General features: G+C 46.6%; 1 protein-coding gene and 1 long non-coding RNA gene across 2 annotated transcripts in view; both read right to left on the bottom strand.

Annotated features, from left to right (window-relative positions):
• Window positions 1–12,688, bottom strand: part of MAP6 (microtubule associated protein 6) — a gene marked incomplete at its 5' end in the record, with an annotated part of 46,554 nt that extends 33,866 nt beyond the window's left edge. Inside the window, one exon of the mRNA XM_008631836.1 lies at window positions 12,270–12,688. Within this exon, the coding sequence (XP_008630058.1) occupies window positions 12,270–12,688 (419 nt within the window). The remainder of the gene's footprint in view (window positions 1–12,269) is intronic.
• LOC108446112 lies at window positions 8,717–11,655 on the bottom strand. The gene is made up of 2 exons (XR_001861216.1): window positions 11,248–11,655; window positions 8,717–9,867 (listed from the first exon to the last, which is right to left on the bottom strand). It is a non-coding gene; the product is annotated as an uncharacterized LOC108446112 (long non-coding RNA).
• Window positions 12,689–12,692: the final 4 nt, after the last annotated feature.

The following is a 12,692-nucleotide window of genomic DNA, read 5'->3' on the forward strand; positions in this document are numbered from 1 at the left end:
GCAGTTTTTACACCTATGGGGTGTAGACCATACCTTTGGTATCCCACATTCTCCTACTGGCCAAGCCATTGTCGAACGCGCTCATGGTACCTTGAAGCGTGTTTTGGACAAACAGAAAAGGGGAATGCATGGAGAAACCCCACAGAGCCGACTAGCAAAAGCTTTGTATACAATTAATCACCTTACAGTACCACAAAATTCAAATAATCCTGTTATTCTGAATCATTTTCTCTCATTGCAGTCTTCAGGCGAGACACAACTGCCCCGGGCAAAAGTCTGGGTACAGAATTTACTTACTAACCAGTGGGAAGGCCCGCATGAGCTTATCGTTTGGGGTCACAGGTATGCTTGCTTTTCCACAGATACTGGGGTACGGTGGCTACCTTCAAAATGCGTTCGCCCTGACCTGCGGCACCAGAGGCAGAACAGGCAACCTCCAAATGATGACCAGAACGCCAACCATCCAAATGGCGACCAGAATGTAGATCATCAGCCTAATGACTCTTCTGATGATGACCAAGATGTCAACCATCAGGCAGATGGTCCTTCTACAAGCAGAGACTGGGATGGTCCTTCCACAAGCAGAGACTGAACTTTAAATTTCTTGTTATGGAGTCAGATAGTTAAAGCCTTAAGGACATATTTAGAATTAATAACTGATGTAGATTTCTATTTAGGATTAATAGTAGAGTTGTTATCTTATAAAACAAAAAGGGGGAATTGTAGGTACAAAAATGGTGTTAGTGAGGATTTTCTTACTATTTTCTAAGTCCGTGAGAGATTTTCCTCTCTCACAGAAGAGGTAGCAGGGAATGTAAACAACCAAGCCACCTGCAACCTTGAAAAGTCTTGTTTATGGTATAGTACAAAATATTTTGACAATGGATGTTTTAGGATTTAGGCCAATCACCCCCAAGGGGTGGTTGGTCCTTTGTCCAATTAGACTATGAAGAAAAAAGTCTATAAAGAGTTTGTAAAATAATTAAATAAATCCATCTTGCTGCACAATTCCTGCCTGCTGGATCTTCTCTCCTCCTCCTCCCTATGGCTGCAGGACACGGTGATATACCGTAGGAACCAGGCCTGCGGTAATACACCCCTACTGCCCAAGAGGGTGTGAAAAAGATGATGATACGTATGTCACCACTGATGGACTACTAGACATTAAGATCCACTGGAAGACCAAAGATTGAGATAAGAAGGGCTGGACAGACACACCTGGCTACAATTCACAACCACAGTATGTTGAGTTTTCAGTTGTTCACTGCCAGCTTTGGATATTGCACAACCCTGCAAGATCCTTGTTCTAGAGGAAGCTGAGGGCTTCTCCAAACTACTTAACTCCAAGAGCTGGGCTTTGCAAACACTTAACGAAAGTATTGCCAAGACTTCAATGACTAGAGGTACCAGCAGAAAACCAACTAGAAAACCACCTTCTAAGGCAACAAATGTGCCTGTGTTTTCTGAGGGTTTCCAATTCTCAGAGCAGCCAGGGAGACAAATTGCAACTGGTCATAAAAATCTCTCTTGGGAGGATGAAAATCCTCCATGTACAGGGATCAGCATGCCAAGTTAATCTGCAGTCCTAGAACAAGCAAGAAAGGGAGTCTTGGGAAACGGTGCTGGGGAGAATCTCAAGAACACATTCAATTCATCCCATGCTCTGGAGTCAGGATCAAGCAATGGACCTTTATATCTCCTCTGAAGGTTGGCGGGCTTGCTGGAGATGCTACAGACAGTCAATGGCTGAAACAACCTGTCCTGTGTCATCCCAGAGTTCACACCAGCCAAATGCTGCAGACCCTCTCAGCCTTGTGGGTTACACAGAGCCAAGGGAGAATTTCTATGAGACACCAGGAAATCACCTCTCCCCTTAAAGAAAGTTGTGGCTGCCCCATCCCTGGAAGTGTTCAAGGCCAGGTTGGATGGGGCTTGGAGCAACCTTATCTAGTGGAAGGTGTCCCTGCCCATGGCATGGGGTGGAACTGGATGAGCTTAAAGGTCCCTGTGATTCTGTGATCCTGCTCTGCTGCTATGCTGTCAAAAGCTTTTACACACTAAGGAAGGCTCAATCACTGCAACTTTCAACACCACCTTCACTGCTCTCTGCATGATGATGCTGTCAAAACCCATCCCAGTTCCCCAAAGCGAACACATGGTTTTCCTTGTGTCCTCCCTCCACAGGGCTGCTTGCCAACACATCCCTCTCTGGGAATCCTCTCTGAGTTACCATAGCTACTGACTCTAACAAGCTCTATTGCTTGGCTGAGACTGGTGCCTTCATCCCCTGGATACACAGGGTACCTGGCTGGGGGCTATCACCCAGCCATGGCAAACCCAACCCAGGGCTTTCATACTTTTCATGGGCAACCTCCAATCCCACCTTTCTTCCCTCATCTCAGATCTTCTGCACATCCATCTATATCCAAGTAACAAGAGCACAAAACATGTTCAAAGTCCCAATCTGCAACCCAGCATGCTGGTGTCCACAAATCCAGCACACTGGAATAATCAGGCCTTGTCAGCTAGTTCCCTCCCTAGTTTTAGGAACTTCACTGATAGTCTGCTCTGATGCACTGGTGGAAGTGTGGCTCAGGCTGCAAAAGATTTTGAAAAAAAAAATCCTGCTGAGGCTCACGGTGATGGAACTACACAGTCAAAATGGATGTGAGAAGGGAGAGGAGCCACCTGTGCAGTGAAATGGTATCCTGAGGGCATCTGCAAATTTTCCTTTAAGGTCTCATCCAATAAACCAACCAACAGCCCGACTGCTGCCTAAACCTGGGAATGGGCCCAGTCAGGGTTCACACCCCTGCCTGTGTTTCCAGCCCATCAGTGTGTGATGCTGATTCCTTTCAGGCAAAGCTCCCTGCACAAGAGCAGACACGCAGCCTCCTTCAGGGTGAAAGGCAAAGTGAAATTTGGGAGGGAGCCTGAAGCTCAGCTGTCAGGTCTGAAGAATTTCCTTCTCTGGCATCTGGATAACCTCTCCTTTTCCCATTCATCCAGCACAAAGACACTGTTAGCTCTCACAGGGTGTTTATCTGCCCAGCCTTGCAGATGCTGTCTTAGAAAACAGATTTCTCACTGGAATACTTTGCAAGGTTGCTGGTGCCTGATTAATGGTGCTTGGTTGCTGCTTTTCTTTTCTTGTGTTTTAAAAGGGTTAAATATGTGTGACACTGTGTGGGTTCTTTGCTGCTCAGAAAGGGGAAAAAAATAGAAGGTGATGGTCTTAAAAAAACTAGTGGCCTTCTGTAGTGAAGCTATATACTAATCAATCAAATTATTTAATCCCAGAATGTCTTGGAATGGGAGGGACCTTAAAAATCATCTTGTTCTGACCCCCTGCCACAGGCAGGGACACCTTCCACTAGACCAAAACCCTGTCCAACCTGGCCTTGAACACTTCCAGTCATGGGGCAGCTACAGCTTCTCTGGGCAACCTGTGCAGGGCCTCACCACCCTCACAGGGAGGAACTTCTTCCCAATATCTTACCCAAATTTCCTCTACTTCAGTTTGAACTCATTCCACCTTGTCTTGTCACTACAGTTCCTGATGAATAGTGCCCCTCTGGCTTCTTGTAGGCCCCTTCAGACACTGCAAGGTGCTGTGAGGTCTCCATGCAATATTCTCGCCTGCAGGCTGAATCACAGCTCCACCAAAAAACAAACCAACCACACAAAACCCACCCAGCCACCCACAAAAACCCAAACCAAAACTATCAAACAACTGAAAAATAGTTTAAAATTAAAACTTAAAAAATTTTAAAATTAAATTGGATTTTAAAATTAATTCTTAAAAATGTAAAATTTTATTTTTAAATTAAAATTTTTAAAACATTTATAATTTTTTTTTAAGAATAACAGCCTCCCTGCCTTCTCAGCACCAAAACCTCGTATTCCGTAGTGTTGACAGGACAGCTTGCAGCCAACTCACCAAAGCAGCAATAGTCTCTCCATATGCACACTATGTGTGCAAAGTGCTGTGGGGTCCCCACAGCTGGAGGCAATTTTTGATCAAAAAGAAATTACTAACTGAAAGAAAAGTTTGCCATATAATAAGCTATTAATCAAAATAAAGCAGTTATTAATAGAAAGCAAAATGTGCTTGCAATAGAACACTTGAAGTGCTGGATTTGGGGAGGAGATATGAGTTGGAGGCTAAAGGATTAACTTGGTGAACAGCCCAGTTTTTGTGTATAGTATTTTAATAATATATAAAAATAGATACACATGTATATAAACATATGATATAAAATATTAGTATATAAAATATATTAATCTAGAAAATAAATAATATATAATTACAAATATATATATCTCCTTCCAATATCCTTTATATAATAATACATATATATATATATGAATGACATTGGAAGGATATCCAGAATACTGAGTTTTACATCATGAGAATTAAAACTTACATCCTATAAAACTTCCCTAAAACGGCCCTTTCCCTCCTGGCTGGTGCTGATCATGGTAGCAGAAGAGCATCCATGCTCTTCTGCCCAATTGGGCAAGGCTTAGCTGAAAACACCATATGAATATATATATGTACATATATATATGTAAATACATTCAGCTCAGAGCAAAGAACAGTGAGATTGATGCAAGATTGAGTGCAGAAGTACTTAGAAAGCCTTTTTAGCTGGTAGGAGACAGGAAAAGGAAAGGTCTCTAAATGTGAGAGGAGACAAATTTATAACAGATCTTACTGATTTATTTGAAAAAGAAAGGATAGATAATCTAAATTAGTTGTAGTTGATCGCTCTCCTCTTTATTTACTCTTTGTGTTACAGTGGTGACTTGAAGTCACCAAGTCAAAGTGGCATCTGCCCTACAGCATCAGCTCCTGCATCCCAAAGAAGCCGGTGGTCTCACCAGACACAGAAGTGTGTGGAAGGGGAGGAGGAGAGATGTTTGACATGTCCTTTGACATGATAACTGACTTAACAGACAAAAGAAATGTGGAAAACTATTGGGTTTCAGCAAAGCATTTTATCCAGGGCCATGTGGGAAATTCTTAATTAAGCCAGTGAACATGAACATTAGCAGAATGGAAAACCAGGCAAGGAAAATGACAGTGATGAGTGTTGGAAGGCTGAGCAGCAGCCCAGAAGGAGGTTAGCAGTGTTTAATATTTTTAAGGTTGACTTTGGCACAAAAAAAGTAGGGCAACACTGATGGGACCTCCTAATGACACAATGTAATATGCAGCACCAATGTGCAGGAGGATCGGGAAATCACAGAAGAAGGAGGGGATTGACCTTGACTGCCATGTTGAAAATGGAATGAAAATTAGTAGTTAATTCTAGGCTTGGTACTAATCACCAGGATTTTTTGCTATGGCGTGTGACTGCCTAAGAAGGAGAACAGTATGGACATCCGTGTTATCAAAGAGTAAATGAGGGATCCATAATGAATCCATGATGCCCACAAATATGGCTCATGAGTCTTCAGTAGAAATGGGGACCTCATCTCCAAAGGGCAATAGCCTGCATCTCCGTTTAAGAAACAGATTTCATCTAGGAAGAGCTAGAGAGAAAAGGCTGATACCCAGGAAGTAAAAATTTTTACTTCCTAGCTACAGAGCCAAACAATGTGGATACTGTACTTGGAGACACTGAGCAGTGACATTTGGACAGGAGAAAGTCACTAAGTATGCCAATAAAACAGGAAAAAAAAAAAAGAGAGAAATAAACCAAATAAAACAGCAAACTACAACCTCTCCATTGATCCAGACTGGAAATGAGTTGCAAATTATCAAAGACTGAGGTCTTGGCACAGCCTTCCTGCTGGCATAATGCAGCTAAAAATTCTGCATTTCTGAGACAGAGCCTTGGGTGTTACTCATAAAGACTAAATAACAAACCAGATAATTGCACTTCAAGGTTCAGAGGGTCCCATTCAGCCCTATGTGCCTAAAGGTCTCTCTGAGGTGACCCAGCTGAGCAAAAGCAGATGAACAGGTTCTCAAGTATGTTGACTCCATCACCTGAATGCCACTTCCACCGCTTCCTCCTGCTCCACCCAGTCCTAAGGCATGCACAGACCAGTTCCAGCTTGCACACAGTCAAAGCAGCAAAATTCAGTCTTGCCTACACTGCTGAGAACCTCCCCGTTGGCTTTTGGGGCTGGATGTTGTCCACCTTAAACTGATTGCAGGGAATACACTGCCACATACTCCAGCTTGGAGCTACCTACCCCCAAGTGTCCCAAGCTTGGAGACACCACCAGTCTTTCTCAGCTGATGGACTATATCCAGAGGAAATCAAGAGCATGGTAGAATAGCTCTCTGCCTGCATGTTGTCGTTTGACACTGGCCAAATGCCAGGCACCCACAACAACTACTCACTCACCCTCCCCTGCTACAACTGGGCAGAGGAGAGAAAAAAAATTAAAGGGTTCATGAGTTGAGGTAAGGTCTGAGAGAAAACACTCCAAGGGCAAAACAGGCTCAACTTAGAAGTACAAAGTGAATTTATTAATAACAAAGCCAGAGGGGGATAATGAGAAGTAAAACAGCCCTTATAAACACCTTTTTTCCCCAACCCCTCCCTCCTTCCCACCGACAGTGCAGGGAGATGGGGGGTGGGGGCTTTGGTCAGTTCATCACCCAAGATCTTCTTCCACTGCTCAGGGAGAGAAGTCCTTCCCCTGCTATGCCATGGAGTCCCTTTCCACAGGAGACAGTTCTCCATGAAATTTTCCAGCATGGTTCCAATCTCACGAGCAGCAGTCCTCCCAGAACTGCTGCAATGGGAGTCCCTCCCATGGGCAGACAGTCCTCCCAAAACTGCTGCGGTGTTGGTCACTCTTCCACGGGGTGCAGTCCTCCAAGGACAGGCTGCTCCAGCCTGGAAGCAGGGGCCCTCTCTCTCTCCACCCAGTCTCCCAGTGGATCACAGCCTCCTCCAGGCATCCACCTGCTCTGGCATGGGCACCTCCCCCACGGGCTGTGGGTGGATCTCTGCATCCCCCGCGGATCCTCATGTGCTGTAGGGGGACAGCTGCTTCACCATGGTCATCACCACGGCCTGCAGAGGAATCTCGGCTCCAGTGTCTGGAGCACCTCCTCCCCCTTATTCTCCACTGACCTTGGTGTCTCCATGTTTCCCTCACATGTTCTCACCTCCTCCTCTTCTCTGGCTAGAAAAAAACTGTGCCCCACTTTGTTTTTGATCTTCTTCTTAAATACATTATCACAGAGGCGTTACCACCATCTCTAACTGGCCCAACCTTGGCCAGCAGCATGTCCATCTTCAGAGCCATCAGGGATTGGCTCTGCCAGACATGGTGGAAGCTTCTGGAAGTTTCTCACAGAAGCCACCTCCCCCCCACTACCAAAAACTAGGCCATGCAAAACCAACACAGCCTGCATCATCCATCTCCATGCTCTTTGTGTCTTAGTGAACACCAGGGTCATTAGTTACTCGGGCAGCCAGTCCCTGTCGTCTCAGCAGACGTCGTGTCTCCTCCTGCTACTAAAGGTATGCATCAAGTGACCCCTGAGACAGAGCTCAGCCTTAGCCAAAGCTGCCAAACACCTCTCTGAACAGCCTTTTCTGGATAGAAGAAAACATTCTGCCCCTTTCCTTCCACCTGAGAAGAAAATCGGACCCATCTGCCTACGCGGTTACTTTAATAAACACTCTCATAGCTGAAACAACAAGGATTTGGAGAATGGTATCTCCCAAGGAATGTTCTCTGGCAGTGGAGTCTGGGATAGCCCTCAGTCACGCTATTAAACCTCTTTAACCTCTAAAACCAAGGTGGTTGCATCCAAACTGCTTGTAGGGATAAGTTCTTAGCTTGGGAGTGGGTGCTACCAAACTCAGTGTGAGAAGAGGGCTAGAGACAGTTCCAAGCACTAGAGCGAACATGATGTTTCCACACCCAGAAACATGTCCTGGGACTCTAATTTACTAGTACAGACATAGCCTACAGATCTGATCAGAAATTTCAGAAGGCAATGGAAAATTTCCCATCTTACAGCATAAGCAGTGCTATTAGCATTCTCACCAAGATGGGAAATGTCCTCCACTGGAGATTTTCAAGAATAGGTTAGATAAAATCACAGAAACACAGAACGGCTTGGGTTGGAAGGGACCTTAAAGCTCATCTTGTTCTGACCCCCTGCCATTGGCAGAGACACCTTCCACTAGACCAGGTTGCTCCAAGCCGTGGCCAACCTGGCCTTGAACACTTCGAGGGATGAGGCAGCCACAGCTTCTCTGGGCAACCTGTGCTAGGGCCTCAGCACCCTCACAGGGAAGAATTTCTACCCGATATCCCATCTAACCCAGCCCTCTGGCAGTGGGAAGCCATTCCCCCTTGTTCTGCCCCTCCAGGCCCTTGTCCAAAGTCCCTCTCTGGCTCTTGCAGCTCCTTTAGACACTGGCCTAAAGGTATCCCCAGAGCCTTCTCTTGTCCAGTCTGAACACCCCCAGCTCTCCCAGCCTGTCTCCAGAACAAGGAGAAGTATGAATTTCCTGCCCATGTGTATCTTGGTCCAGCCTTCCTGTGTGGGCATCCCTCCCTAAATTATCTCTGCTGTATCTCTGAAAACCACACAGCAAGTCTCCAGTGCTGACTCATTCATCTCTATAGCTACTACAAATCCTCATTTGCTCCACATCTTTAGTACCTCCAGGGTTTGAGATGAATGACAGAACATTAGCAACAGGCAATTCATTAATACAAGAGGCAGTCCAAAATTTTCCATTGAAGCCTTTATTGTTTTGTTTCCTCTGCTAGGAAAGGAAGTTGGTGGGATGGAAAAAATAATTGGTTTGGTAAAAAAAAAATCTGGTTTCGCAATATTACTTCTCAGGGGTAAATGCATTTTCTTAGTACTCATTTGGACACCTTACAAAGGGGGGTAAGTGGTTCCTTTCCCTTTTGTATCTTTTTTCTTCAGGGAATAAAGGTAACAAGAGAAGGCAGAATGTAAGACAAAGGAGAAGGGGGGGAAAAACACCCAAGAAACAACTAATTCTGGCATTTTTCCACAATTTCCAAATAAAAAGGGAAAGCATTCATTCATTCCTTCTTTTATTTTTGCCAAATGTGCTTCTAATTGTTTCACATCCACCAGCAAATGCCACTGTCTGCACATTTTGTCGCCTGCTCTCTCTGGTCCCAAACCCCCAGGGTCAAGTCCAGCCTTTGGTGTAGCAGGGAGAAGTGCTCTGCCCATCCTGTCCAGAAGTTCAGGGGCAGAAATCCCCTTACCCAATACAGATAAAGCCCTCAATGATGCCACCACATCACAAATTGAACAAGAAACAGCTCCATCCACCACCAGCGGCTTTTCAAGCTGACCTGACTGAAGGATTCCCTGGTCCTTGGTCCCTCAGGGTCCATGGACCACCCTGAGAAGCAGGACCACAGGGAAGAGGGGGGGTGAAGGAGATGTAACCTGCCTTGGTTACCTGTAAACTTGGGCAGCTCATGTGCTGGGGAGGGAAAATGAGACAAGAAGTCCCTCAGTGCTGGAACCTGTGTCATGCCAAGCCACACCCAGTGACAGCAGTGGGAATAAGTACATAAATAAATCCCATGTATAAGTGAATAGTTAATAAATTATTGTTAATAAATATATCAATATAAATAATGTAAATACTATGAATAAGATAAAGAAATACTAGAAATATTGGAAATAAATCCTATTTATTCTGTAGGATCCCTGGGCACAGGCAGTCTCTGGCAGACATCCACAGTCCTGCCACTCTGGCCTCACCGAAGGCTTCTGGCTCAAATGCTAATACAAACAAATCATTCATCCATCTGGCTGGGAGGAACCTCCATCTTCCATGGACATCACCATCTGGTACCACCTCTGCTCTCTAACTCTGGGCAGACCTGGGAGGAGATCACAGGCACATGGTCTTTGTGATACTTATCTGTCTTAGTATACAGAGGTTAAAAAGTCCCTTTAGCATGGACTTCCCCCATGACCTTGGGTGAGTTGCTTACTCTATCCCATGCTCTCAGGTATTCCTCACATGGAAATAATACCCAGTGGGACAGAGCGAGCTTAAAAACTATTGCTGGTCTGCTCTTTTGATTTCACCAAGGAATTGTTTCCCAACCTTGGAGACACTGATTTGCAGCAGTGGCAGAGGACTGTAAGGAAATCTCCCCCTGACTCTCTGCTGATGGGGAGCCTTCATCCATGCACAAGGAAGAAAAGCCCCATGTGAGCCGTCCTTGCTCCTCTCTAGCAAGAAGTCATTAGGAGGTAATTTTGGGCTGCTGCACGGCCCACAAGGTTGTCCCAATACACTGTGGAGTCTCCATCCTTGGAGATGTTCAATACCCACTCAGTATGTCAGCAGCCAGGTTCTTGGCAGTAATAAAGATTTGGAGAATTTGGTTTTTAAAAAGAACCCAAACAATAAACAACACTTATAAGATGCCTAATTGGAACAGAAAAGAGAACAATTAGCCAAAACATCACTTATGCATTAATGAAGAGGTGCTTATGTTTTAGGGCTGAGCGTCAGAGCAAACATTTCTCCCGCAATATGCGGCAAGGGAAGAAAAACATGGAAGTGGGAGAACACTTTCCCAAGTGGAAAGAAAAGCCCTAAGAGTATCGTGAAAGCCAACAAGCAACACAAAGAAAGCTGAATCCTTCTGGTTCTTCTTAGGTTTAACATCCCAGCTGACCCAGCCTTGGGGAGGAATCCTAGCCCAGTGCCTTAGGAATTTGTTGGAGCAGACTGGAGGGATAGGAAGCTGAGCTAACTGTATTTAAATATGCAAGTAAGTCTAATTATCCTTTGTAGCAGTGGAAGAGAAGCAACACAAGGGCTCTCCAGTTCCAGGAGAGCTTTCTGCTTTAGCTCTGCCATCTCCAGCATGAACACAGACCTTGCAAAGTGAGCAGACAAAAAGCTGAGTCTCTCAGATCACAGCAGATTTAAGGGCTGTGTTACTCCTGGAAACCCCTTTCCCCACACTCTCCACCCCTGCAAAACAGAGCCCCCAAAAATCCCTGGCCATTTTCTTGTGTCTCAGCCAAGCACCACCATCACACCTGGATGCACCTGAGCCTCCAGCATCAGCCAGTGAGAGCTAGAGCTGATGCCAAATGACAGCAAAAATCAAGATCTTACTGCTTCAACTGTTTCCCACTCAGGAAGGGGGGAAAGCAGATGACTGTCAGCTTTGCTGTGCCACCAGTGGAACAGAGGAGTCAAGTCCCAGCTTCATCTTAAATATGCATGAATGTACTACCTGTTTGATGGCCAGGTGTCACCTCTAAATCTCCCCAACGAGGAAAATAAATCATTCAAAGGCATGAACACCTCAGCATTCACACAGCTATAGGGAAAAGCAAAAAGGCTGCCATCACACTTTTGTCACCGCAACCCCCAGCTTTGCTCTCTGCCACCTCCACTTTGGTCTCAGCAGCGGTGGGCTCTGCCAAAGAAAGTGCTGGAAAACACAACTGCAGCAAACCCTCCTTGCAAACGTACATGCAGGACAACCACCCCATCACTTTTGTTTTTGCATTCCCAACACATTGAACCCCTTGACACGGAGAAAAAAAACAGCAGCAGCTCACTGCAATGAGTTTCATGCTCTGAATCCCAAACAAGGTCTACTGCTGAGCTGAAATAAAGGCATCCATTTCTAGTTGGTTGGGGACAGCATCTGAAGGCTGCCCCACCCAAGCGGCCTAGGATGCGTGTTCCTCATTCTGGCACATCCCCCACCCCCGGGATGCTTTGTCTTGAGGGTGGGCCAGCCTGGGATGCTTCCTGGGACGCTCCTGTGTGTGGGGCACCCCACTCGTGCATGGGACCCCTGGGATGCCGGGGGGTTGGTTGCAGCATGGCAGCCAAGGATGTGCTTGGAAAGGACCAGAGGCGACTTGCACATCCTAAGGAGGTGACCCCAAACATCACCCGTGTGGAAATCCAAGGTGGTGGGTGTCTGAATTTTGGAATGCAGTGGAGGGAGGGGGACACAGAGAAACTCAAACCTGCTGCCAAACCCCCGACAAAAAGTGTTCATGTATTCACTACCTGCACAGTACCTACTGCCCCATCATCGATCCCCAGAGAAATGAGGAATTTAAGGATACCTCCCCCCCGGCAGGAAATCTGCAAGCCCCCCTGGAATGTTTCACAGCCTCACTCCCAAGGTGGGATGCTCCTCTGGGGATGCGCAAAGGGGGACTGGATAAGAGCTGGCAAGGGGCCGGCAGGTTGGGGATCTAGATAGATGGGAGGCAGGGGGAGATGCCCTCTCACCTGTAGGACGAACTGACCCCCGCCGCCACCTCCTCTTTGATCTGCCTGTTGACAGCATCGGCAGCCGCCCGGCCTCTACTCGGCTCCGCCGGCTGCCCACCCGCCTCCTCCACCTTCTTCCGACCCTTCTCTCTCCCATCCCCAGGCCGCACTGTTTTGGGATGCTCATCCTCCACCTCGGGGTGTTCCTCCTTCTTTTCGGGAGCGAGGTGCACCTTCCGCCGCTTCTCCTGAGCCGGTTTCTCCGGGGGATCGCGGTCCAGGGCCAGGACGGGGGAAGGTCCCGGTTTGGGGATCCAGGGATGATCGCCCCTCTTGGGGATGGGCCAGGCACGGAAATCCTTCTGGTACTGCGTCTCCTTCTCGAAGGGAGTGTCCGAGGGCTGGTACTCACTCTTGGGCTTGCAGCTCGGCTCCGGCCGC

The sequence above is a fragment of the Corvus brachyrhynchos genome, unplaced genomic scaffold, assembly GCF_000691975.1.
Source record: "Corvus brachyrhynchos isolate BGI_N302 unplaced genomic scaffold, ASM69197v1 scaffold3, whole genome shotgun sequence".
NCBI lineage: Eukaryota > Metazoa > Chordata > Aves > Passeriformes > Corvidae > Corvus > Corvus brachyrhynchos.